Source organism: Lacerta agilis, chromosome 10 (genome assembly GCF_009819535.1).
Source record: "Lacerta agilis isolate rLacAgi1 chromosome 10, rLacAgi1.pri, whole genome shotgun sequence".
Classification (NCBI taxonomy): domain Eukaryota; kingdom Metazoa; phylum Chordata; class Lepidosauria; order Squamata; family Lacertidae; genus Lacerta; species Lacerta agilis.
The window spans coordinates 63,685,210-63,713,110 of record NC_046321.1 but is presented as its reverse complement, the minus strand read 5'-3'; the positions used below and the strand labels follow the sequence as shown (position 1 = coordinate 63,713,110).

Here is a 27,901-nt window from a genome sequence, read left to right as displayed (position 1 = left end):
AAACCCAAGCAGTATAGAAACCATAAGCCCAAAGCATTCTGCATAAAACTGATTTGCTATTAAAACAATATTTATATTATAATATGTATTATAATACAAAGATGGCCAAAATTGTAATGGAGTGCAGTGCCACACTGTGTGCTTGATGAATCAATGCTAATGGTTATTGCTGAGCTGTTGTTGAAATACAGTCCTTGGAAAAGCCAAATGGAAACCAAGTAGGACTCTTATGACTGATGAGTGGGCTGGTTTGCAGGTATCTTCGGCCTAGATACGAGCTGCATGGATAATAAATAGAATTATCCTTATGCGTACTCAAAACATATCAACACCTCTTCACTCTGTGCTATTCAGCTTAACAGGGTGGCCGAATAATTACACAACAAACCTACATTTCTCTCACAGAAGTAATTCCTAGCACCCCCCCCCAAAAAAAAGTCTTGTTTGTAGACTTGTAATTAAGAATAGAGAAATGTTGGGACTAGGGCAAATAATTTTAGATGTGGTGGCAATTCCCATGATCTTAATGGCACATTTTTCAAGTAAGAAGAGAACCGCCAAGGAAATGGCTGCTGTACATATATGTCATCATGTGATCCCATGCTTGAGCAGCAGAAATTAAAAGTAACTGCCTCACAGATCAGTTACAATCTTTGAAACAGTCCTAAACTTTTTGTCCTGACTTCCTGTGCCTGTTAGCAAACACAAAAGGATGTACTATGATATGCAAAACTTCAAATTTCAGCCTTTTCATTTGCTCATGATTTGATCTGCAGCAACAGTTTGCACATACTCGTTCCCATTAGGGACCATTAATTACCACATTTCTAGGAAATGCCAGGTCCTAACTTTGCAATGGGGAAGAAATTGAACTAAGAACTGAATCTGTATGCGAAACAAAGTAAAAAAATTCATTTCAGTAGCACCTTAGAGACCAACTAAGTTTGTTATTGGTATGAGCTTTTGTGTGCATGCACACTTCTTCAGATACACACTGAAGATACACAATCTGTATGAACTGCCTGTTTATACTGATCAATATTTAACTGTTTATATTAACAGTCACAATCAATTTTTTTTTTAAAAAAGGGGCAAGAAAGACAACATAAATTCCTTCTTCAACCCTTCAGCAAAATTAAAGTGAGAAGCCCATGATGGACCTTAAAGGTCACATTCTGTCTTACCAATACAAGGGGAAAGAGGCTCAATGTGTCAGAGTCAAGGGCCTCTCTTAAGAACGCACTCTCTTCCATTCCTCAGCACATGCACATATCAAATGTCTAAGCTGATCTCACTGGCTGTACAGTCTCATGCATGCAAAAGCCAATACCTCGTTATACATTTAATTCACATACACCAATGTTAAAACTGTGTGGATTAGCTTTATGTCAATAGATTATGAAGTTGGATAATCCATCTTTAGTAGCAACATGATCTCAACCGCTCAGAAATGCTCAGTGCTTACTGGAGCTCTTAAAAAAAGAACACAACCCAAGTACCACAAGTAACGCTGCAAACATTAGAAAAAAAGATAAAAGAAAACAGTAATGTGTGAGAAGAACAAAGCCTAGAATATTATGCCTTTACATTATCAAAATCCAGCATATCAGATTGTGTTTATTCATGCTACAATCTTCAGCCAATAACTTGTGCATATGCCGGAAGAAAGTTTTGTCATTCCTGTTTATTATCCAAGGTTGTTTATTTGTATTGAATTTTGAACTCTGTGATTACCCAAGTCACCATATGCTACAGTTGTCAGTTATTCAGGGGGGGGGAAACACAAAAAGGTGAGAGCCAAGAACTCCAAATTATTAATATGCTTTCATATTTTCCCCCAGCCTTACAGATTAATCGCCGATTGGAGTGAAACAAATCATCATCGTCTCAGAATAAAGAATCATATGAAAAGCCCTAGGAACAACAAATGCAAAAGGGGCAGGAAGTGAAGTAAATTTCAGTTGCGCAGCCACAGGATGCTAAGTCAGCGACAGAAGAGTAGAAATGAGTTACTCAAGAAAAATCTATAAAAGGAACTTGGTGGGCTAAGAATTCGACCATTCCAACCCCATTTCTGCTGATTAAAGCATTCTTCCTTACTGGACCACCCATAAAAGGCCTGCTGAGACCCTTTTCAATGCTTTTTTTTTTTTTAACTACACTTTAGATATGCCTCCACAGCCAAAGCAATCAGGCCAGTGTTCCCTCCACCCTATCAGATCATTTGTGGTTGATTAATGTGGCATCTTTATCGCCGCCAACAACATTCTGTTGCAAATAATCATGCATGGGTAACTAGAGCTGCATCAGGGCAAGAGTTCTCCCATGCAAAAGTGGTGGGCAATAAAAAACACCAGCATAATATGGCAAATCTGATAGTATCAGCCTTGCTGCCTAGTCAATGGGATAAGTTCCCTCTCTCCATTCACAGTTAGGATAATAAGAGAGCTTAGAATTCCTCCACTGATATTCTGTCTTTCTAAAACACCTAACATTTTTTTTTAAAAAAATCTCTCTATAAAATGTAAGACTTGGACTATGCAGTGCTATGATGTCGTGTTCATTGCATGATCCCTGAATGGCATGGACTATGCCATGAAGAAGCCCTTTCGAGTTAAAATAAAACGAGACAGCAGCAGTAATTCAACAAATAAATGTTGCAAATAGGGTGCAAAAAAATGCATGGACTAACTGAAGGGAAGGTGTGCAGTTTGCCAGATTCTTTTAACTTACTGAAAGGGCACTTTTTGCATTGAAAAATATGAGCCTCGTGAAAATACAGCATAGCGTTATATGAAACCCTGCAAGTCACCACGCCCCCCCCAACATTTAAGCGCTCACAGAATGCCGGGATATGGGGACATAACTCTGTGGGCAGACAAAATACTGGGAGCAAAAGAAGAACAGAGGCAACAAAAAATTTACTTGTCTCAGGCAGGCTTACTGAGATAGAGCTCAAGATCCCCAGTGAGAACTGGAAAATCTGGCCACCATTGACCCAGCTAGAAAGCTACTTATCAATGTTAGCTTACAAAATTGAAAACCAGAGACTGAGAGCAAGGTAGGGACTCATTTACAATGGTGTTAATATGCTATTGCAATGTTGTACTTCCCTGTTAATTTCGCAATACTATAGATTGACACACTTCATTCGGAATTTTCATTAAACTGATTTCGTACTCGATGGAAAGTTAAACCATACAGGCATACCTGTCATAAGTCAACAACTTTGTAGGTTGCTATCTTAGTAACTGATATGACGTATGCTTCCAGTTTAAAAGGTTTAAACATTAAACCAAATGCCAAGCATATTTTAATACATAAAAAGCATACTCTTGTAATGAGCCAAATAACTCGAGTCATTGGGAAGATTAGGGATAACAGGCAGTTACTTCACAGCCAATCGCCATAAACACCTTTCTGAACACTTTCATTTTCCTTGTGACAAAGTCTAAGCACACACTGTTGTCCAATAAATTAAATAACACAAAGGAAGGAAGGGAGAGGGAAAGACTGCTAACAAATTAGAGTGCTGTAGGAGTGGTAGAAAATATCCAAAGAAAAATGTATAACCTGAGAGAGTTGGATAAACATAGTTTCAAGTTTGGCTGAAAACCATCTTCAAACTGTATCCACTCCAATTGTATTTGCACTGTTGAAAAGGAAATGGCACAGAGTTTAGCTTTGGCTCTTCGTGTAAACTGACAAAGGAAACATACTGCCAGGTCGAAGAAGGGTACTGGTGTTTTTGATTTATAAAAAAAAGACAATTTAAGAAACTTATTAACTCCAGTGACATTACTGGAAAACAATCAAATGCTGAAAGACCCACCAAGTTGCACTTTTCCTGTATTGGTAACACACATTGTCTTCCGACACAAAACAGCTAAAAACTCCTCATTTCTGCTGGGGAGGGGGAAATCAGCAAGAAGACACAGTATACAACACAGCTTGCTAGAAGAAATGTAAACTAAAAGGACTTACACCGAGGCCCAGTCTGCCAAGTTAATCCAATTCTAGGGCGACTGTAAACAACTTGTACTGCTGGAACATGAAATGATTCACGTTACGGACACTGTCAGAGAATGACAGCAATATGATTAAGTATTCTGCAAAGGCTGGAAATGAGGCAGACGACCTGCTCCAGTAAGCAGCACACTTGCAGCCGCCAACTGTTTTGACTACAGACACAAAACACCATCACTAACCAGGTTTTCACACCCTACCAGTTAGACAATAAAACGTTTTAAACGGCTTAAAAAAGAGAAAGTCAACCGCCATGCATTGTAAAAGGAAAATACTCTGCACATTAATAAAGTTTTGTTGGTGGCAAATCTCAAGGCGACTAAGTAGGGATGGCAGTAAACTTACCGCCCACCCCCCCCAATTACCATGGCCTTTTGCATTTTGAAAACACAACTCAGGACTACCACACAATTAGGTACCACATAATTAGGTACCGTCTGTGTACAATGTGGCTAGCAACTCGGTTCACACGAAGACAGCTATCTTAATTAGCCAAGAGGCAATTGTTTCTTTTTCTACTGTCAAAAGTTTATTCACTGCATCAGTATTTCTCAAGCCTGGGTGACCAGCTGTTGTTGGACTACAACTCCCATCGTCACTGGCCACTGGTCCTGCTGGCTAAGGATGATGGGAGTTGTGGTCCAACAACAGCAGGGAACCCAAGTTTGAGAAACACTGCGCTACATATTTTGGTGAGTTCTGCAACCAAATAATAATAATAATAATAATAATAATAATAATAATAATAATAATAATTTATTACTTATACCCCACTCATCTGGCTGAGTTTCCCCAGCCACTCTGGGCGGCTTCCAACAGGAGATTAAAAATACATTAAAACGTCACTCATTAAAAGGACAAACCGCCTTGACCCAACGGCAACCAGAGGCACTAGCAGCAGAGAAAAGAAGCACCTGTGTTGGCAACGGCGTGCAAAAAAAGGCAACCTGCTTTTTCTTTAATTGGGAAGCGCAAAAAGATCTGGCACTTTTGAATGAATTGGGAAGGACTGGGGGTCACATATATATGCCCCCCCCCCAGCCCTGAAGTTCTCTGGCAAACTGAGGAGGCAAACTCATAACAACTATTTCATTTGCTGCACAAACATATGAAACTGTCTTATATGGTGTAAGATTATTGGTCCAGATATTCCTGGACTTCAACTCCCATAATTCCTGAACAATGGCCATGTTGGCTGAGGCTGATGGGAGTCCAAAAACACATGTAGAGCCACAAGTTACTTGCGCCTGCTACTATTGTGAATGGCACCAGCTCTTCAAGGTCTCAAGGAAAGGTTTTCCCCCACCTTATTACCCAAGTTTCATTTATACCGAATTAACCTATAATATTTTGCATGCAAAACATGTGCTCTACCTACTGAAATATGGTTCCTCTAGAGCAGGCATAGGCAACCTTCGGCTCTCCAGATGTTTTGGCCTACAACTCCCATGATCCCTAGCTAACAGGACCAGTGGTCATGGATGATGGGAAATGTAGTCCAAAACATCTGGAGAGCCGAAGGTTGCCTATGCCTGCTCTAGAGAATCAAATACTTGGCAAAATCCAGCCAAACAATCCATTTGTGCATTTTATGTAAACAGAGGAGTATCATAATGCATTCTAAAAAAAAAAAAACAATATATTACAAATGGTGACTATCGTAATTTATACCAATAAAACCTGGTTGTGTTTTAACAGTGTATGCTTTATCGTTTTCCCCAATATCTACAGTTCCATAAACCAAACATTAGGAGCATCAGTGCATTAAAAAAAAATTCTATGGATTTATAAGAGCTTGGGAGAGTACACCTGAGCTGGAATTGGGAGATTTGGCTACCAGACCCAGGTCCAATATATTACCCACTGGACCACAGTGATCATATCTAGGGTTGGGGAGTAGACGAGTGACCCCAAACTCTGAAAGTAAAGCCATGTTCCCAACAGTCCAAAGCATGCTCAAATGTTTCTGCACGTGCACTGTGATTTCTTTTGCTAGGCTCCACTCCTCTCCTTGCACTGGTCTGCTCTTGAAGTTTTCCCAGTTTGCATGCATGGAGCTTCACAAACCACAGTTTGATTCCCCACTTCAACAGGCAATTAGTAGAAGCAGAGTCTGTCGGCTGAATACAGGCAACCTTCCCCTTCATTCCCACTTGATGAATTTCTACCTCCCACATACCTTTCCCCTAAATATTTTGCCAAAGCTCCAATTGAAACTTAGCGGCTACTTTTAACAAAAAGCGTAAGAATGTGAAAAGCAACTTTATCCCCACCCGCCCTCAAAGTAAGTTGCAGTACTGCTTTCAAGAGAAGCAAAAGTTCTCAACATGTGGCGGCGACAGGAGCTGCTCCTTGTAGCTTGCTTTGCAATGGAATCTACAGAAATGGCTTGAGACTGAAGGGTTAAAATTAAGGGGTGGCATCTGACAAAATCATACGCAGAACAGACCCACTGAAATCACCCTCCTTCTCAAAGCCTAGCTGGTGCTTTCCTAGCTTTGGGAAGGAGGTGAGAGAGCCTAGGACCCTGCCAGAGCCTCGAGTCTCCTTTTCAAAGACTGACACTTTGCTTAGCTGGCTTTGGGAAAGCAGTGCAAGGACTGGGGTGTGTGTGTCAAATTCTGGCCTTGCTCCCCCCTCCCCCGCGCTGCATGCATGCACAACAAGGCAGCACGTGGCTCACGGTTTCCAAGTTGTTCCAAAAAAGATGAGCCACTCTGCTCCAGATCACCTTCAAAAAGTATGGATTAAGCATAAAAGGTAAAGGTAAAGGGACCCCTGACCATTTGATCCAGTCGTGTCCGACTCTGGGGTTGCAGCACTCATCTCGCATTACTGGCCGAGGGAGCCGGTGTACAGTTTCCGGGTCATGTAGCCAGCATGACTAAGCCGCTTTCTGGCGAACCAGAGCAGCGCACGGAAACGCCGTTTACCTTCCCGCCGGACCAGTACCTATTTATCTACTTGCACTTTTGACGTGCTTTCGAACTGCTAGGTGGGCAGGAGCAGGGACCAAGCAATGGGAGCTCACCCCGTCACGGGGATTCGAACCGCTGACCTTCCGATCGGCAAGCCCTAGGCTCTGTGGTTTAGACCACAGCGCCACCCGCTAGCATAGCTAGGAGGAAAAGCTTGGAAAGGAGGAGTTTGTATGGAGGGGGAGCAGCAAGCAGGGAAAGGGTTTAAGCACCAACTTCTCCCACATATTCTCCCCATCACATCACCTACATTAGTCAGCAGACATGGCAAAGGAACACCACCTGCCAAGGTAATATACAGTCCCTTACTCAGCTTTCTCCAGACAACTGTGTGCAGCCTGCGCACAAACAAGAAATCAAATCAGCCCAGAACTCCCCTGACCGTATTTGTCACTCCTCGCCGATGAAACTCCGGTTGCACCTCACAAGTGGGCACTGCCAACTAACTACAGAAGGACAGCCTGTGCTTATCTCTAATTTGGTAAAAGAAAATAAACAGGGCTCAACAGAATATTAAAGTAATTCCAGGCGGAAGGAGAACGCCAGCCTGCAGCAGTCACTCTTGTAACAGAAAAAAACAAACCCTTGAATAACAACTAATAATAAATTAAATAGACATTGCTCCTCTTGGGAAACCATCAGGTGATTATCAAGCGTGGAACAATGGATCTATTATTGGGTGTATTTTTGTATGACATGCTAGGAGATAAATCTGCTTAAAATCTTATTCAGTTTAGGGAGGGGGCAAGGAGGGGAGAGAGGAAAGCTGAAATCTGTTTCTACACCTTACTGAGCAACACTGTTGGACGAGATTCATACAGTTCCGGAAAGTTTGCTCTCATTTTCTCGGCTACTTGCTGCCCCCCCCCCCTTGTTTAAAGCAGTGTTTGTGAACCCAGAAAGGCAACAGTGCAGGTTAAAATTTGAATCTAATTTTAAAAGTGTTCAAGGACACCAGTTAATTTGTGGGCTAAACTTCCAAGTGAGATGACAAGAATTACACCTGCAGAAATGAAAGCATTTGGCTGCAGCTTTCTACTGTTAAAGTCTCCTTCAGGTCCCGGAAGAGGCCAATAGTTGCAAGGCCAAATATGTAATGATATGAGCTCCCTCTGCTGGCTATGTATATGCAAGCAGCTGAGAAGCTATGAAAATCTGAGTGCTCCAATAGAACGCTTTTCAAACGACGGGGGGGGGGGGGAACTAAATTAAGTTATTGGCACATCGGGAAATTAAACAGCCTTTTCCTCCTGTTCCTGTGCTGAAATTCCTGAATAAACCCACAGGCCGTGCAAAAATACAAAATTGAATGTAACAGTAGTCAGAGTTCCTCAGCTATGGTGTGAATAATTTCAATCCGCACACTGTCTTGCAGGCACACATATTTGGAAAGACTTCCCCCAGCCTCACCACTTCCCTCATATCTCTAGCCCGCTATACAACTTTCTTAAAAGGAAAGAAAAATAACTGAAAGGCGTGAAAGGAAGACATCCCATGCTGGACACCAGCATCATCCCAAGGCGGCTGATGAAAGATTCAGCCACAACATAATAGCAAGCAAACACCTGTAAGAGATTTACAGCCACACCTATATGGCCTATGGTTTGAAGAAGCACCTTAACATTGTGTGTTTTGAATTTCTTATCCCATTCTAAAATAAATAAATAAATCTAACTCTTATCTACACCTCATTCCTAGACCTCTTGACGAGACAGCAAGTCACAAAATATTGTGGCAGTTTACTGTACTGTGAGAATTACAATAAGAGGGTTTTTTTTTCCTGATGACACACACCTACTATGTTTCACAACCGGGAACGTTATGATCCATATTCTAGACAGAGAAATAGGGATTAAACACAGTTTTAAAGGATAATATTCATTTCAAAGGGGCCACAATGTCACATGTTAGACCAGCTTTATTTCACACTGTAAGACAAGCCCCAGTTCTTTGTCAATAAGACCAGTCAGTGTTGTGGCCTACGGTGCCTTCGGCTTTTACGCAAGAGGTAGCTGTTATTTAAAGCAGCCAAGGAAGTGGTCCTAACAAGTGCGTAAATGTGTAGGAAGCTTTCAGATGCTGAAAATAAACAGGGTTGACACTCACAGCCAATACTTTAAAATGAGGTTTATCTCCAAATAGCTCAACTCTGCATTATTAAAGAGGAGGCAATGCATATAGCACGACAATAAGAAAGCTGCACGTGTGGCTGGTATGAACTCCAATATTTAAGTTACAGGTAGGTAGCCGTGTTGGTCTGCCATAGTCGAAACAAATTAGAAAATTCTTTTCAGTAGCACCTTGGAGACCAACTGCACACGAAAGCTCATACCAAGAACAAACACAGTTGGTCTCTAAGGTGCTACTGAAAAGAATTTTCTAATTTGTTTCCAATATTTAAATTGAGTATTTTGCTGTGCCCATTCACTTGCATCAAGCTACTTTTTCATACGGCTTGAACACCAATTTGTGGTGCCAGTTTGGGGGGGGGGAAGAGAGATTCAAGGTGGAAATCTTATTTGTTTACAGTTGCCACATGTTCATTCTAATGCAAAACTCTTTTCGGCAGGGTGGATCAACATAATTTTATACCAGAACCTAAGTATGTGGATTGAAAGCAAATCTCGCTAATTTGAAAAGGGAATGGTCTGCTGAGTAAGGCTGCTTTAAGGCAGGAACTTCCCACAGTCCTGGTCTGCTGCTGCTTTTGTGATGAAGTGCAGAACACACTTGCTTAAGCAAGAACTGCAAACAGCAGGTTAACTTTCTTCAGGAAGTTTGTGGAATTCAACTTCTGCCACAAGCACACCACACATTCAAAACATATGGTGAACCCACAATTTATGCACACTGAACTCGTGTGCATTCAGCTTTACAACAAGTGGCAAAAATAAAAAATAAGAAGGGGGGAAAGGGGGGCAGGGTTCAGGGGAAGATTACTTTGGCCGTCCCACCCGCCATTGAACCCAATGGGTTTTGACAATACACAATTTGGGCTTTTAGTGAGATCCCCTGGATATAACCCCTGCATAAGTTGCGGGCTTACTGTATGTAGTTAACAGAGCTAGCTTACAGAACCCTTAGCAATCTACAGCTCCCAGAACTATTTGGGTGTGTGCGTGGATGCTTGAAATGTGTTAACGCTAGAAATGCGTTATATGTAGGGCTGCCTCTGAAGACGGTTTGGAAACTTCAGCTAGTGCAGAATTCAGCGGCCAGCATAGCTGTCAAGTCTCCCGTTTTTCGCAGGAAACCCCGTTATTCCAAACTGTTTCCCGCTGCTCTCCCGGTTTGCTGAAATCCCTTAAAATTCCAGATTTTAAGGGATTTTAAGCTCCTCTCCCTCCAGTCTCTCTCCGATTTGTGCCTCGAACGATCCCACCTCTCCACACTTTTTGCTCGCTCGCTCACTCGTTCCCCCTCCCTCCTTCCCCCAGGAGCCTTCCCTGCGACACTCACTTTGCATGAGAAAAGGTGAAACTGACATGGTGATTACTTTCCAATCATTTGGAACGCCTTTCAAAAGAAAAGCAAGGGTGTGCAGAGGGGGGGGGAGCGCTGGAAAGACCATGGAGGTCCTCCCTCAATCAGTGCCGATTTTTAAAAAAAGTTTCTTTTTTCGTCTCTCCTCTCTTAAACATCTCCCCCACCATCGATCTCTCTCTCGCTCTGCTCTCTCAAAACTTTTCATACTCTCTCTGCCTTTCCTCCCTGCCCAGTCTTACTCCTGCTCCTCCTCATTTGTTGTAACAAACAAACTTCTGGTTTGGGTTTTTTAAGTTGCTTTTGCAACCTCAGAGCCATATTTTGTTGTTGTTCAGGAGTTCAAAAGCATGGTTCTCATGCACCCCCTTTTATCCATACAACACTATTTTGAGGTACGGTAGGCTGAGAGATAGTGACTGTCCAACAGCCTTCCAGGGATTTTCGTGGCTGAGTGGGCAATTGAATTCCTCTCTGGAACACCTATGTCACCTCTAAGAGATGCTGCTCCCTTAACTTTTCTTAATTTCTATATCGGATTGGGGAGGAAATTAAACTTCTTTTGGTAAATGCAGGAGGCAAGCTTTGGGATGGCACACAATTGTTCATTGAGGTTATTATCGTTTTGTTTTTATTCTTTTACAAATGGGACCTGGTTTCAGTGTCCTCTCCTCCTGCATGAATTTGCCTAATCCTTTTCTAAAGCCATCCAAGTTGGTGGCCATCGCTGCTCCCTGTGGCAGGGAGTTCCAGAGGTTAACCGTGTGCTGCGTGAATAAGTGCTTTCTTTTCTCTGCCCTGATTTCTCTTTCCTGATTTCTCTTTCCTGGCGCAAATTAATTTGTAGCCTCGGGGGGGGGGGGGGGATTACCGCGGCGTGGACTGTCCCTGGGACAGGTGAGGGTGCTGATCCCTTATTTTCAAATCCGAAACTTGACAGCTATGGCGGCCAGGTTGCTCACTGGAACAAGACGGTTTGAGCATATTACACTGATCCTGGTCCGACTGCACTGGCTACCAATTAGTTTCCAGGCCCAATTCAAAGTACCGGTTTTGACGTATAAAGCCTTAAATGGCTGCTATACCTCAAGGACTGCCTCTTTCCATATGAACCCTGAGATTAACTTCTGAAACTCTTCTTCGTGCCTCCTTGAGAGGTTTGGAAGGTGGCAATATGAAAACGGGCCTTCTCTGCAGTGGTTCCACATCTGTGGAATGCTCTCCCCAGGGAAGTTCGCTTGGCACCTTAACTATACACCTTTAGGCACCAGGAAAAAACATTCCTTTTTAAGCAGGCCTTTGGTTGATTTCACTGACAAATCCTATGCCCTTTTAAAAAGTGGGGTTTTTATGGGGGGTTATTAGGTTGTTGTTTCTATTTTGATTATATATTTTGTGGTGTTATATTTTGATTTTGTTCTGTGAACTGCCCTGAGACCTCTGGGTATAGGGCGGTATAAAAATTTAAATAATAATAATAATAATAATAATAATAATAGGTGCATACAGCCATAGACTGGCAGGTCTATATCAGTCCTGTATTCATTGCCCCTTGCGATGTGGACTGGTGGGAGCTAGCATAGGGAACAGTCCCTGACATTTCAAGGAACAGAGGCAGCCCAGGTATAAAGCAAGGGAAGGCTGATTATGGCCCAGTTCACACAGTCCTCATGCTATGAACAGTGGGGGGGAAGAGGACAGGACTGTGTCAACTCTTCCTACTTCATAGATTCCCAGGTTGCATGTAGCATACTGACTGCAACATCTGGACCCATGTGCAATGAGTTCTACATACTCCCCTTTGCAAATGTTGAATAGTTTCTGCCTAGTAAGAAAGTAATCCAAACTTGGCCATTGAAGAGACAGCAGAGTGGGTAACAGGCAATTCTGATCCATGGGCATAAAATATTTGTTTCAATGGTGGCTACACAGGGATAATCCCTCATGTCTGTAGGTTGTACCCCGTGTTAATTAGTGGCAGCAATCAACAGAATGTGACTGTCTTTCCTGGCCAGACAAAAAATTAATTGCAGCTGGGACCCTCTTTATCCCAAGTGTCGAACACACAGCATGCTCATGGGGAAATCTGCTCCTCTTTCTAGCTTCAACCTTGTGGACAGGAAGGAGAGGCGGCATGTACCATGTGTGCAGAGCAAGGCAATGCACATCCAACTTTACCCCTTCAGCTCACAGGTACATTGATCTGCTCTGCTTTTGTGCCCTTCAAACTGAAGGGAAAAAATGCAAGGTGCAGGAGGAAGCCTCTCACTAACCCCTGTAGCTTGGAAGTACAGAAGCATTTGACTTTTGCCTGTAGCTCCATGTCCAGAAACTAAGCTCACTCCACAGAACCTGTCTCCCTTCTTGCCATGCCAAAGGGATGAGCGAGATTAAGAATGTAAGAAGAGTCTGCTGGATCAGACCCATCCACTCCAGCATCCTGTTCTCACGGTGGCCTAAGGAAGCCTGCAAGCAGGACCTGAGGGCAACAACTCTCTCTCCTCCTGTGGTTCCCAGCAGCTGGTATTCAGAAGCACACTGCCTCCAACAATGAAAACAAAGCACAGCCATTAAGGTTTTCAGCTATGGCTAGCCTTATTCTCCATTAAATGGGCCGTCCTAGTTGGTGGCCATTGCAACATCTCATGAAAGCGAATTCCATAGTTCAACTACCGTATTTTACGCTCCATAAGACACACTTTTTCCCTCCTAAAAAGGAAGGGAAAATCCCTGTGCGTCTTATGGAGCGAAGGCTTCGCTCCCACTGCCTCCCCCCATCCCCTGCCGCGTTTGGCGGGAGGTGGGGGGAGGCAGCGGCGATGTTGCTGGATCATGCCAGCACCTCCATTCACCGAAAGAAGCTTCTTTCGGCGAGCGGAGCTGCTAGCACGATCCAGCAACATCTCCGCTGCCTCCCCCCACAGCGGGCATGAGCCGCTGTGAAGGGAGAAGGAGCTTCCCCTCCAGTGCCCCCCTCCGTGTTTTTTAGAGGAGGAAAACCAGGAAAATATTTTTTCCTGGTTTTTCCCCTTTAAAAAACAAGTGTGTCTTGTGGTCCGGAGCGCCTTATGGACCGAAAAATACGGTATGCACTGTGCAAAGAAGGGCTTTCTTTCGTCTGTCCCGAATCTTCCAACATGCAGGTTCACTGGATGCCCCTGAGTTCTGGTGTTTTAGGAGACGGAGAAAAGTTTTCTCCAAGCCAAGAATAATTTTAGGCATCTCTATCATGACTCCTCTCCTCACCTTTTCTCTAAACTAAAAAGCCCCCAAATGTTGCAACCATAAATCATTCTTGGAGAGCAGACCCACAGAGAAAGCCTGGTCCTTGCCTGGTCTTCTCTCCTAGCCATCAAGTGTGTTTGCGCTGCAACAGCTGCTTGGCCTGTGTATCATCTGGTTGCAGCGTTCGCACTGTTTGCAGTGGGGGTGAGTGTTTTAACTGCTGGCTGAGCGAATGCAGCTGGGGTGCAGCTGTGATCTAGGGTTCGGCCCCGAAGGGGACAACACGCAAGGGATTCTCCACTTTTGAACACCCCCTTTGGGGAGATGCTCTGTCAGTCAGGGTATAGAAGTGTAGGCCTGGCACTGTGTGAGACAGGTCTGCGAGCCTCAGCCAGGGTGAGAGCCTAGCTGAGGAGAAATCTGGTTTGGTGGAGTTCCCCCTGCGTGAGAGCCAAGGGGAGGAGAGCAGCTAGCAGATTTAACATCTACCTCTGAAAGTGTGGGGTGCCTATTAGGACTGGGCCTTAGTTTACTGTTATGTGGTCCATGAATGGGGGCATCAACAACTTTTCTGTCCAGATTTTCACTTTTTGAAATATGGAAACCCTAGGTAACGCTCCTGAGTGGAGTGGCAGTTGTGAGGCTGCTCCAATTCCAGTGGTGGTGGGCAGGGGAAAGCATGACTGGAGTTGGGGGGCTTCACTCTTTGTTCCAGCCCTTTTACTCCACCAGAACTCTCTGCGGGATGTGAAACACAGAGCAGTCAAATACAACATTCCTAGAGTGGACATAAAAAGGGGATGTCTGGACCGGCCTGTCAGAACTTCTTGTTTTCTCCTGGGCTGGGACAGACTTCCTCTGCATGTGACCAGAGGTGGGCGTGGCCTCACCTGTGCAGGTAACAAAATACCTCAGGGGAGGCAGACATCTCTCTCTCTGACTCCATTCTTTGAAGAAGCAACATCTTCTTAGCCTGAGATGCTCTCTTGGCTCCCAGCCAAGAGAGGACAAAGGAACTATCTCCCTATGGGATAGATTCCAGGAGTATATATTTTGTAACCTAAGTCTGCCTTCTGGGATCCTTCTGTGTCGTGTCTATCTTTTTATGAGGGAATAAAGGGGAATTACCAAGGAAACTTATTTTCGAGGCTTATACAAGCCTGGCAAAGACGTTAACCGCTGTACAAGTTTTAAAAGGGGAATCTTACTCTGCTAAATTGTAGAACTTGTTAACACAAGTTGGGAAGGATATAATTTAACAATATATCCTCTCCTGCCTCCCTGAACATTCCCACACTCTCTGGTAGCATATCCGCTGAGCCCTCTGATCTGGTGGTTCTGTTGCTGAATCACAGATCAGTCCACAACAAACTTGACTGCGGATGAGTGGACTGATTTGCCATGTATTACTGAGACTTGGGTGAGTGAGCTGGGTGGGCCTGACCTTACCCAGCTGCCCCCCCCCGCCCCCGGGATTTTCGATACTGCACCAGGCTAGACTGGGGGTTGGGTGTCGAGGTGGGGGTGCTGCTGTTGTCTACAAGAACACCATCTCCTATTGACCTTGGAATTGGCTTGGGTCTGCATCTGGTATTGAGCCAGAGAGACACATCAGGGATGCTGCTGCTCTACTGACTTCCTTACTGCATGGCAGCATCCCTGACCAGGCTGGCTGAGGTAGTCTCTGTTGGAGGACCCTAAAACAATAATCTTGGGTGACTTCAATATCCACACAGAGGCTGCTGTCAGGCTAGGCGAAGACTTCATGGCCTCCATGACAACCATGGGTCTTTCTCAGGTGGCCATCAGTCCCACACACCAGGCAAGGCACACTCTTGATGTGATCTTTGCCCCAAGCGATACAAGAATGGACTGAAGATAGAGGGGTTGCGATGCACTCCCTTGTCATGGTCCAACCATTACCTGTTTAAGTTTGGACTAACAGTGGCAATTCCTCCCTGTAAGGTTGGAAAGCCCATTTGAGAGGGTGGGATTCCCTCAAAGACTGATGGAACCTGGTGTGTTCCTTAATGCTCTGGTAGGAGTTCGCACAGGGAATAGTCCCTGACATTTAAAAGAACAGAGGGGCAGCTGATTATGGCAAGATGAAATGGGCAGTTAACATGATCATTCCTGAGCGTCCTCCTTGGTGTTTGGGAGCCCCAGCATCCCTTCGCTACTCTGAGGATTTCCAGACAATCTGGACAAGGACCAGAGCACAAGTGGCGCAAATCTCACTCTGCAGCAGACCTAACACTGGTCAGTACACATAACCGTGCTTACCACGTGGCAGTATTCCTTTTGGCACCTGTTGAAAGCCTGCACAGATGTCTAGAAAGTTTGTAGGAGTTTAAAATTGTTTTAGTCTATTTTATTGCACTTTTAACCTTCTGTATGTTTTAAATTTCTGTCTTTTTTCATTATTATTATTATTATTATTATTATTATTATTATTATTGTTGCTTTATCTTTATCATAAACTGCCCTGAGGTCTATTTTCTACCATCAAGTGATATATAAATTTAACGAAATAAATAAATAAACCCTGACGAGCGGGAAGGGAAGTGCCACTTGGATTTTCTCTCCTAGGCAACAGATTTTTTTGGGACCGGCTTTGATGAGCATCAAATAGGCACCTGCCACCCCACCCTTCAAAAAGTGTTTCCTGTGCGTTTGGGGTTCCAACCTCGGCAAGGTAAGCGAATTTCAAGTGGTTTAACAAGATGAGAAGTTCAGCTTTAAAAAAGGAGGAGGAGGAAGTTAACTGCTAAGGCACCGTTTCTTTTGGGACATGTACACCGAGCTCGTAATCCAGGAACAAAAGTTTTCACTTACCGCAGTGTGACTGGAAAACCTGTGGCTTGACTACCTGATTGCAGATATTGCACACTACTAGATAGAAATCATCATGAGCTGGATAATGGCCAAATAAGTGCATATCTGTGGGAAAGTTAAAAATATATATATACAAGTATTAGAAGTTGTCCTTTAATATTTTTTTTAAGAAAAAGTTAAAATTCCACCATACTGTATTTTAAAAATAATAATATTAATATGACTTCAAAGAAGAGAATCTTAGGAATACAACTTTTCTAACTCTGTAAAGCCTATATACTGTATTTTTCTTTTTAATATACCAGGGATGGGATGTCTGATTACCACAGTGCAAAAAACAACATGCTCAATGACTGTGACTATTAAAGGTAACTGGTGTTCAAGTAAAAGAGGAACCAATGCAATTATCACCCCCCCCTCCAAAAGAAGAAGAAATAATCACATTTCTGAAGTTATTTCAAGAAGGAAGCTTCCCCAAAGTTATAGTCATATAAATTTTGGCTTCTGATGAAAACTTAAAAAAGTCAGGAACTAGTGACAAAGCAAGACGGAAAGGGGAACAGGAGAAATCTCCCCTGGTTGTGTTGGTAGTCACGGGGAAATGTCAATGCTGATTACCAGTCTTCAACCAGTATTCCCAAGGATGTATCCTGACACAACGCAGACTGAAATGAACTCCTGGCCAAGGACCTATTGTTTCCACACACACACAAGCTGCTGAGGTGCAGCCTTCACTTTTCTCATTAAATTTTACAACCTAGGGGTGAGGTATAGAAATGATTGGCATAGAATTTTCCATTAACAACAAACTCTTCAGTTAATTAAGAAACAATCAGCAGGGGGAAAAATGACTAGTTTAGTCCACTCTCTGACTTCTACATCCACGGAACAGAAATCAAATACGAGTCATGGTCTCAACACAGAGAGCAGTGATGGTGGATCTGTGTGGTAGTGACTGTGCCATCCCCAAAATCCCACTTAAAATACATTACTTGCAATCTCACTGCCCCTGCCTCTTTTTAATATATATACATACAGTACATGCAGCAATATACCTATAAGGCATTCTCTTTCACTCTCAGAGAAAGAGGATGATTCAGGTTTAAATGCAATGGTCAATAACTGCCAACATGAGGACTAGCAGCACTGCTTTTCACTAATAAGCATAAAAAGCTCACTGTCTGCAAATACCGCATTTACTCGAGTGTAGTGTGTCATGGAATGGAATGCGCACCTCAATTTTCAGAACCCTGAAACCAAAAAAAAAGTATTTGCTGGCAAATGTAAATGTGCCATCAAATCTAATGCGCACCTTAATTTTCACAACTTAATTTGGCCAAAAAAAGGTGAGCATTAGATTTGAGTAAATACAGTATTCTGAATTCAAAGGCTTCCTTCCTCTACAGGAGGAAGGCTCTTTCAGCCCGGGGGGGGGGGGGGGGAAGGAACCTTGGGGTCCCACCCTTTGCATTTATCAGTCACCTCCAGCGACTTCAATTAGTGACCTAACAGGCTCTCAGATAACGGGCAATTCTTAACTCTCACATGCTAATAGGCTTGCAGCGAACACCAGCCACCGTCCGAAATATCCCTAACGTTTTCTAAAAAGCCTGAACTACCAACTCCATCCATTCTTCAATGATTATGAGGTCAGTCATTCCCTGGTGTTCCATTTCTTCTCCTGCCACAATTTCAACTCTTCCTTCCTTCCTTCCTTCCTTCAATTTTAAGCAATCAGCAATCGATTAACCCTTGTTGAAATGAATGGTAAAGCAGAACTACTGAATGGTTAGACTAACTGGGAGTCCACTTATCCCCAGCAACACCTTAAAAAGGGGGGTTATTCTGTGCACGATTTCAATGAGGTGCACACCATCCTGTATCAGGTACACTACTTGTACCACTTCCAAAGTCCTGCTCTCGACTCCTAAAGCAGCCCTCTGCATCTTACCTAGTAACAGAATTTTGTCAATTTCTTCTGACAATTTTATTACAAATGCCACCAGCTTTTAATTCAAGTTGTCCAACGGAAGCTCATAAAAACCCCAGCACACTAGATTTAACACTGGAAGAAGTTGCAATGTTAGATGCTAACACATTCAAGGTGCAACGCAGAGAAAATGTTGTGTGCCTACTATTCGCTGAAAATAAAGCGACCGAGCCCATAGCACATAATTGTGCACTTGAATTCCACAGACCACAACGAAATTTAGACACCCAGCGTCCCCTAGACTGCACCCAATCCAATTAGATGATGCAATTCAACAGCCTTTTATAAAGATTCACTAAAGAGGATTACAGGTTTGAAGTTTTAAAAGCACAGAGGGACTGCACCAATGATTGCTACCACAGCTAAAGACACACTTAACGAGGTGGTGGAACTTTTTCATAAGAAATCACTTTTCAGACTGAAAGGTATGAAATTTCACCTCAATAATGTGTAATTTGGGGGGAAATGGCAAATAATCCGACAGCGTTGAAAATAAAATATGTAGGAGGGCACTGGGAGTGTTACCATCCTATCTGCAGTCAAAATATTTAGAGCTAATGCACTTAAAACCACTTCATTTCTCTCTCTCTTCCCCCCAATTTGTTTCCTTCTTTTTGGTCCTCTGAGAACCATCAAGATGGCTTACAAAGTGAGTTCCTAAATTCTTTCTACGGCTCTAAGGGACAACTAGATGTTACTTTTATTTTGTGGTTAGCAACGTCTGCTTTTAAAATAAAATAAAAAAAATAAAATAAAATAAAATAAAAAAAATAAAAAAATAGACCATGCACCGGAAGGATTTTCATCAGGGACCTCAGTGTGTACAGAGTGGAGAGCCAGCCCTTCCCTCTCCAGGTACGATCCCAGCAAACAACACCCCACCCTTAGCAAATTAGCCTTAGAAAGTTTCTATTGCTACCCATGAGCCATGTCAATACTCTGTTCTTTGCATGCTCTGGTTATAATTGCATGCAATTTAAGTAACATTTGGTTCGACCCTAAGCTTGTCAAAAAGAGGAGCAAGTATATATACCTGGATGCATGCAAGAGCCTTTCATACATGTTTATATGCAGCCCACTAGGAAACTGTCAATATACCGAGATAAAAGTGCCTCCGAATATAGGGTGTGTGAAGGAAGAGGAATTTTCCCAACTTTCCCGCCAAGAGGATTGTGGTCCTGCAACATGGAGGCAACTTTTACTCAACATACCCTGAACGATACTGTAAGGATGGGTTACAGAGGGCCTACGGAAATGTGGGTGCCATTATTCACAACTGAGCATAGACTTGCATCTCTTACAGGATAACCAACAACTGTAATTCCTCACTTTGCATTGCAGCTATTTGAAACGTGACAGCGTTAATGTAAAAAGGCCACTTTGCTTTGCTATTAGTTGCTGGTCCCATCCTCTGGCTCTAACCTGCCTTCCATTGCCAAGATTTATCTACCTTCCCTTATCTGGGTCACCAAGTTAACTCTGGGTCCAAATGCCTTGCTACACCAAGAGCTTGCAGACTCCCAAGGCAGAAACCAATCGAGGTGGCCTATGACAAATCAGAAATTAAGAGCGGCTGGGACAAGGGAAGCAAGTGAGGTTAGAATCTGAGGCTATTTCTACAACACAGAAGGTGGCCTGTTTCCTAAGAAATTTGGGATGCTTCCAGACAATGAGTGCAGAAAGATGGGCACCTGCAGTTGGTATTTCCAGGAAGCTGGGGAAGAGACTTACCATTATTGCCCTCCCTGACATTTGCCTTTTGTTGCTGTCAGCCTCCTCTAGAGTAAGGATATGGGAACCAGCTGTATGTCATCTAGCCTAGTGAGGGGACCCCTGCCCTCTGAACTGTATTTAAGCCAGGCTCCTAGAGTGCAGCAAGACCAGAACCAGAAACTTTTCTGTCCGCTAACTTACAGTTTTTGCTTTGTGTGTGTGTGTGTATATACACACTTAAGCCTAGATTTGTTTCTGTAATGTCGAAGGTATTCAAAGTTTGCTAAACTGTCTGTTTTTGTCATTTTGTTGTTTTTTTTTAACAGAATTTTATTAGCATTTTCATAATACAACACAAACCCAACCCCACACCTACAAATACAAAAACAAATACAAATACACATAAAGTCAGGATTCTTCTTCTTGTTTATATACCTTACACAAAAAAAAAAATTCTAGTTCCGAATCTTGACGTTTGACTTCCCCCGCCTTTTCACCTTCGATTTTAATTCAATATACTATTTCCTTAACAACTTTTCTCTATAAAAAAATTTAACTTTACTTACAAAAAAAACAAACCTACTTATCTCCATCTTAGCATTATAACCTAAATCATAAACAAATATTCTTATAGCTAAACTTATTTCTTCTGTCCTTTATCATGCTGCTTTTAACTTAAAATTCAATATCTCCTTACTTATTTAAAATAATCTTATAATTAACAGACTTCACACTCGGATTTCGGATGCCATGGCAGACCATTTAGATTATACATTTAATACCTCAACCCACTCCTCCTCTGTCCATTGTCTTTTTCTGTCTTTCCCCATAGCCAAATCTCCCATTGTCTTCCTCTGAGTGTCCACAGATCCAGGCAGCGTCCACAACAAACCCAGCATCGAGCCTCAGGGCGTTCCTCATCTCCAATCTGGGCTCCTCCGATTCTTTGGCTCCTTCTTCTTGTAAAAATCTTAATTCCATGTCCCTTGCCCCCGAGCTGCCACCTCGGGGTCTGGATATTGTAAATTTTCCCGTTCCAAGGCTGCCACCCCCAGAAACCGGCCCCCCTTCCATTCGGAGTTGCCCAGCCATCTCAGACCATCCTTCAAGCACCTCTCCCAGCTCTTTGCAAAAGTTTGTTTCCATTGTGTAGAACTTTTGAAAAGCCTCCTCTGTGGAAAGTACATCCTTTTTATGAATAATTCCACTCAAGACCTGTAGTTTCCGATTAAGCAATTCCATCTGCAAAATAGTGAGCATTTCCTCGTCTCTTAAACCAGAGTTCGATGCCAGTGAGATCACAAAGTCCAGCATTTTGAGAGAGAGGGTGAGTATCAGATTTCAGTTTCTGTCTCTTCCTTCCTTTGTCTCAATTTTTCCCACGACATACCAAGTCGCCGCCATTTCTCCGAAGCCGGAGTGTAAAGACCAAAACTTCAAACGGAGATATTTTTTCCCCAGTTAACCCCCGAAGGGAGATCTCAACAGACTCAGTTTTTAAATTCCAAGTACTTTCTATGATTGTTGTAGCAGCAGTCACTTAAAGGGTTAATCTCTTTCACCACTCGAAGGGAGGGAGGCGGGCTGCCTTTCTTCTTTCCCCCAGAGCGTTCCAGGAATACAAAGAGTCAATCAGTTACTCACAGCCTCTGGGTTCTTATCAGCTCCTTAATGACAGGTAGAACTTAGACGCTCATCACAGGCTTTGCCGCCGCATTTTCATCCCGGTTGGGGCATGTCCCCTAAAGCCCGGCTCCGTAGTCCCTTCACCCCCACTCCCCCTTTACAGGGGGCGCGGGGGAAGGGTTCGGAGCCACAACGGGCACAGCCGGGGAGCCCAGGGCACGGGACGCTCTTCCCGCACCCCAACCGGAGCCCCGCTATGCGGCTGCAGGGCTCCTAACCCCCGGGATGAGCTGGGTGCTTCGCAGCCGAAGCAACCCACGACCACCCATAATGGCGTCAGCCGCCGGAAGCCCTGTTTTTGTCATTTTGAATTTACAGACATGTTCTGTATTTTGTACATTTGTATTTCTAATGTTCTCCATTTTAATGTTTTGGCTATTTGCTGTAAGCCACTTTGGGCACAGCTTGCTGTGGGAAAGCGGCATATAAGTAAAATCAACCAGTCAAGGTCCTTACATCATAAATGAGTCATTCTGAGATAGCTCAGCCAGTAGAGCGTGAGATTCTTAATCTAAGGGTTGTGGATTTGAGCCCCAGATAGGACAAAGGTTTCCTTCTGGAGCAGCTGTCCGGATTCGGACTTTGTGGTGGTTCCGTTCCTACTTGGATGGTTGTTTTCAAAGGGTGAAGCTATGGGAGTGCTATTTGGGCCCATGGAGCCTTCAGTGCGAGTGAAGCACAGGTAACAAAGAATAACACTGTTTTCCAACTCCATGCCCTAGGTAGTGAGACACTGGAGGTTGTCGCCGTTGGTAGGCAGTTGTGGCTTCTCTTGCCACCTATCCTGGTTCTTGACAAAAAAAAAAAAATCTTTTCCTCTCTTGATTGAAGGGAATTTGTGTGAGCTATGTGGAGGTCTCTTCCCAGGATTGTTATTTGGGCAATATATTAAATGCCTGCTATTTCCTTCCCTTTCTGTGTTCAAACACAGTACTTTTGAGCCGGGTGTCCTTCACGTCCAGCCAACATTGGGGAGTCCCTGGGTGCCCATGATAGGTGGGCACAGATGGTGTTGCCATGGATGCTCGGAACATGGCTGCTGTTGCTCCATTCTGTGCCTTTTGGAGCAATTTGTTTTCGCCCTCCTGTTCTGGGCTGGAAAAACAAAGGATATGGTGGACATTGTGCTGACTGACATAGGGGTGGCATCTCTCTCCCTGTACTGGGGAACGAGGATTGCTCTGCCGATTAAGCTCAAACGCAAATTCATCTTATCTTCTCAAATGATTTTATTACCCCAAGCAAACTAGTTTACCAGTGGGGCTCCCCACCCCCTTCAACTTGGCCTCTCTTCAGCAGCATAATCCCAATTCAGATTCCTAGGGAGAAAAATGGGAATCTAGGCTCCATGCCACTCTTGGAATTTTCAATATCCCTCGCCCAGCACTAAAAGCTCACTAACAGAAGAACAAATTAACTGCCACCCTTCAGTTCTGTAATTTGGTTAAAGTAGGCTCATAAAAAGGAGGCAAAAAAGAAATAGTGGGTCTTCAAAGTAACTCTTTATAAAGGTAAGATACTTAATTAGTTTTCCCCTCCTCCTTTAGAGCGGAATCACAGATGGTGTATAAAACCACTGGCAATATTTCCTCTCCCCCTGGAAACCCCCCCCCCCATAATTGCACAACTATAGCAGATCAAATACATTCATTTTGTTTCCTGGTTTGTTTGTTTGCTTGTTTGCGAGAGTGCTTGTTTTAATGTTCTCTCATAGCTGACTCAGAATAGATGTTTAGATTTCCAAATCATTTACTGGCATTTTAAGTGAGGATATTTGAACAACTTCACAATAATAGTTTTCGATAAAATGATGATCGTCCCAAATGAAACTAGAAATGATTTGTGGTTTGAAGTGTGCTCTCTTATGTAAATATGTAGATATATTTATCTGTACAAACACACACACTTCCAAGGAGAAGATAATTTAAAGACCTAACCTGCCAGTATGGATTTTACACAATAGAGTGGAATCACACCACTCAAATTTACAGAAAAAGTATTCAGGACTAACAAGAATTCAGAGGCTGGAACCATGCAATCCTATCATTACCCTTTGAATAAGGTCAAGATGTTCCAAGTGGATTATACCAATTTAGCTGTATGACTCTTTCACAGGAATCACACTCTTACGTCCCAACAATGGAACACATGCCTAGAATGGAGCAAGTAAATTTCCAAGTAAATAACTCAGAAATCACTAAAAATGTGGCATGGTGGCCCTGCAAGTTCATTAATCTTCTAAGTGATCCTGGTTTCAATTAGTGGGGGTAAATGTGTGCTTTCAGTGGGCAGAGGAGTGCTCAAACAAACAGGTTTAATGAGGAAAGATAATACAGTTTGACACCTGCGAAAACTGCTGTGGTTAATATAAGTAGGAACAAGGCAACATTTGGCTTTCGGACAAATACATCCCCTTTGGGTGAAAGCAAACATGGGAAGCACAGACAAATTATTTGCGGAGAAGATAGCACTAAAACAGATAACAAAAGAAATCCAGCAAGTCATTAAGAGAGTCTCTTGGCAAAGCTTTAGAACTTCTTTAGCAATTGTGCCAAGATTTGTGAACTGCTTTCACATAAACTCTGTGTGTGTGTGTGTGTGTGTGTGTGTGGAGAAAGAATGAAGCTAAAGCAGCAAAATTCAGCTGTTTGGAAAAGCACCGGGATGGGGGATATTCCCAGACAATTCCTCTATGGGTCAGAAAGGAAAACCCAGTTTTGCCAATGAACTCTGCAAGGTGCAGCCAATCATGCCTCTCCAACAAGTGCACACGTGTTTGCCATATTCACAAGTTTATATAATTTTCAAGTGAGTACCTAAAAAAATAACCTAATGTATAAAGTGATCCTAGGATCAAGTAGGAAAATGCTCCCATCTTTTACAAGCTGAGCTTTTTACAGGCCAAGCATTTTATATGCAACATAAAATTATTTATTTCATAAAATTTATGCACCACTTGGTTGTTTTTTTTAAAAAAAAACCACCTCAATGCGGTTTACAAAAAGACAAAGTAATATAATCAAGAAAAATTCACAACCATGCTTTAAAACAAAGTTAAAATACTAAAACAGATAAAAAATTACCTGAAATGCATCTCATCCATCAATGGGAGAGGGGGAAGGCAGAAGGCAAGGAATCCAACTAGCTTCCTGACATCCCGTTAAATTGCCCACAATTATGGGAAGCAAAAGATGGATTCGGGGGCCTGGTAACCTCATAAAGGTTACAGGCTTTGAGGTGGAAGGGACTGAAAAAGCACCAGCCTGGTTGCGCCTGAGAAAGCCCTCGTTCTAAGCACGTTACTCATAAGTAACTACCTACTGAAAACCAGTGTGTCTTCAAAGTCAACACACTTCAGATCACACTGAAAGTTGTGCTGTATCTTATTTAGAAAGACAGCAATATATATGCCATAGAACAGTGCATAGGTACAGCATCCTTTTCACAAGCATGCTAAGTCCCAAAAGACACGACCTACAGCACAATGTTTTGCATTTGCACACTGTTCTCTGGTCCCTTTCCTTTGCAACTATTCATGACAAAGTCCACCATGTAGAAGCCACAAGTGACAACCGATCCACAGGCCCATCACGAGGGGTGAAAACCATTTGTTTATCACTACAGACAGGTCCAAGAAATTGCTGGATTTCTTGGACCTGTCTGTTCACAGACTGTAAAGCCATGGTGCTGCACATAATTAAAGGGCTAAGCCTCTCATACAACAGTCAATTTGTTATATTGAGCCCACTTTAAGATAATATTCACAGACAATTGCTTTTTCACCAGAATGCATTCAGGGTGAAGTGTGGCGTGCTTAATGAGGATGGCCAACCATGATCTCATGAATGTGTGAGAAATACATTGACAGATTAGTTGAAAAGGGCTGGACAGAGATGCTGCATTTGGTAGAGAACTCGGTTATTTTTACTATCTCACATTGTGGTACAGAGTTAAGATTACCTGGCTCAGGAATCTTGCTATCTTCTCACCACTGAAAGGAAACAAGAAGTTCATGTCCTTTACTTAGTATTTTAAAGCAATGATGCACATTTGTGGTTAATGCCAAGAGGCACAATCCACCAGACACTTCTCCAACAGAATCCCAACAGGAAATGAATGGATCACACTGTCTTAATAGACGCTCTAATATTCACAACAGCACAATGTAAAATTGCTACAGATCCAATGGTTGAACCTGAGAATGTAGCAATTGAACAGGCCAAATTGGAAAGGTGTATTACATTTTAAAATCCACAACACAGACAGACATGCAGCTAAGATTTCCAATTTTACTGCACTACAGTAGCATTCTTAGAAAATACACACTGCATTTTACCAACTTAACAATTATAGAAATAAGACGTTATCAAAAGAAGAAAACTGATTTATTCTCCAATAAAGATATATTTGTAACAATAAATCCTGTCTTGCATGATAAGAATAATTTAAACCATAACCCTCCTATGTATTGTGGGCCATAGCTGACCCCAAAGGTATGTGTGTGTGTCCCCCAAAAAACCTGCCCCCTCCTATGAAAAAAAAAACCTTTGCTATTTCACACTTTCTAAACTCTCCTACAATAAAGAGGCTGAAATGGAAACACCTCAGAATACACCACAATCTCTGAAATTTGATTCTGTTTGCCGAAAGACAAAGCAGACTGTTAGCCTCCAAATAAAGTGAATGGGGGGAATCAAATATTTTATCTCAACGACATGGGGGGGAAGGGGTGTTGATGACTCCTACATAGTGAAATATTTCATTTAACAACACGATAGGAATCTATGCAGATGAAAAGTTAAAACAAGGTATGAAAGATTCAGGTTTTTTTGTTTTATTTTTCAAAATTAATACTTTCAGAAGCTTTTTAGTTGAAGGCAAACTCAATTGCTAACAATGAGGCCCATAATAGACTCCAGAGACCATTTTTCTGTACTTCAAATAATAAAGTTTCATTTAACATTGCACACCACTTTCATTTGCCTAAATTTTACATTGTTATGACTTAACTCTTTGATTCCAATATCGTATTAGTAAAGGACTCCTTATAACTATTGGAGGGTTTATAAAAAGCACAAACACTGCTGCAGAAGAAATGCAACATTAGCTGAAGAAGGTATTCTCTTTTACCTTATTTGCAGTATCACATGACCAAAGGCAACTTAACAAGGGGTGGGGGAAACTCTCTGTCTGTCTGTCTGTCTGTCTGTCTGTCTGTCTGAAATACCTATGTTCACCAGAATGTGAAAGTAAGAAATTTCAATGCATGGAAGAGGGAACAAGCTTGTTTTCTCTGGAGGGTAGGACTCGAGGCAATGGCCTCAAGCTGCAAGAAAGAAGATTCCAACTAAACAGTCGGAAAAACTTTCTGACAGTAAGAGCTGTTCAGCAGTGGAACAGACTCCCACAAGAGGTGGTGGACTCTCCTTCCTTGGAGGTTTTAAAGCAGAGGTTGGAAGGTCACCTGTCATGGATGCTTTAGCTGAGATTCCAACATGGCAGGAGGTTGGACTAGATGATTCTTGGGTCCCTTCCAACTCTAAAATTCTATGAATCTGCACTACACAGCCAAAAATCCTCTTCTGTAAGATTTACAGAGGTGAACCAACTCAAATGCTTTTGCCCCATCCACTGTGAGCCAGCAGGAAAATGCATTCTGCGGTGCACAGCTTCTTTTATGCCAAACTTGGCCCTCCAGCTGTTTTGGGACTACAGTTCCCATCATCCCTGACCACTGGTCCTGTTAGCTAGGGATGATGGGAGTTGTAGTCCCAGAACAGCTGGCGGGCAAAGTTTGGCCATCACTGTTTTTTTTTGCAAATGGCTTGAGGAAGCACATACATGTTCAAGTTGAGAGGAAGGCTTTACCAACAGGAACAATTCACTTGGGGGAGGGAAACATAGAGTAAATTGAAACACAGCCGTACCTCGGGTTACAAACACTTCAGGTTACAGACTCCGCTAA

General features: G+C 42.8%; 1 protein-coding gene across 9 annotated transcripts in view; it reads right to left on the bottom strand.

Annotated features, from left to right (window-relative positions):
• The window catches only part of ATXN7L1 (ataxin 7 like 1), a 91,781-nt gene that overhangs the window by 21,808 nt on the left and 42,072 nt on the right, over positions 1 to 27,901 (bottom strand). For 4 of the 9 annotated variants that reach the window (XM_033161417.1, XM_033161420.1, XM_033161419.1 and 1 more), the window contains one exon: positions 16,548 to 16,652. The exons of 1 other annotated variant lie outside the window; for it this stretch is intronic. In XM_033161417.1, coding sequence (XP_033017308.1) covers positions 16,548 to 16,652 — 105 coding nt within the window. Of the gene's footprint in view, positions 1 to 3,984; positions 4,183 to 14,201; positions 14,227 to 16,547; positions 16,655 to 25,896; positions 25,928 to 27,901 lie in introns of those variants that run through there. 4 more of the 9 variants (XM_033161422.1, XM_033161427.1, XM_033161425.1 and 1 more) reach the window with 4 other exon arrangements.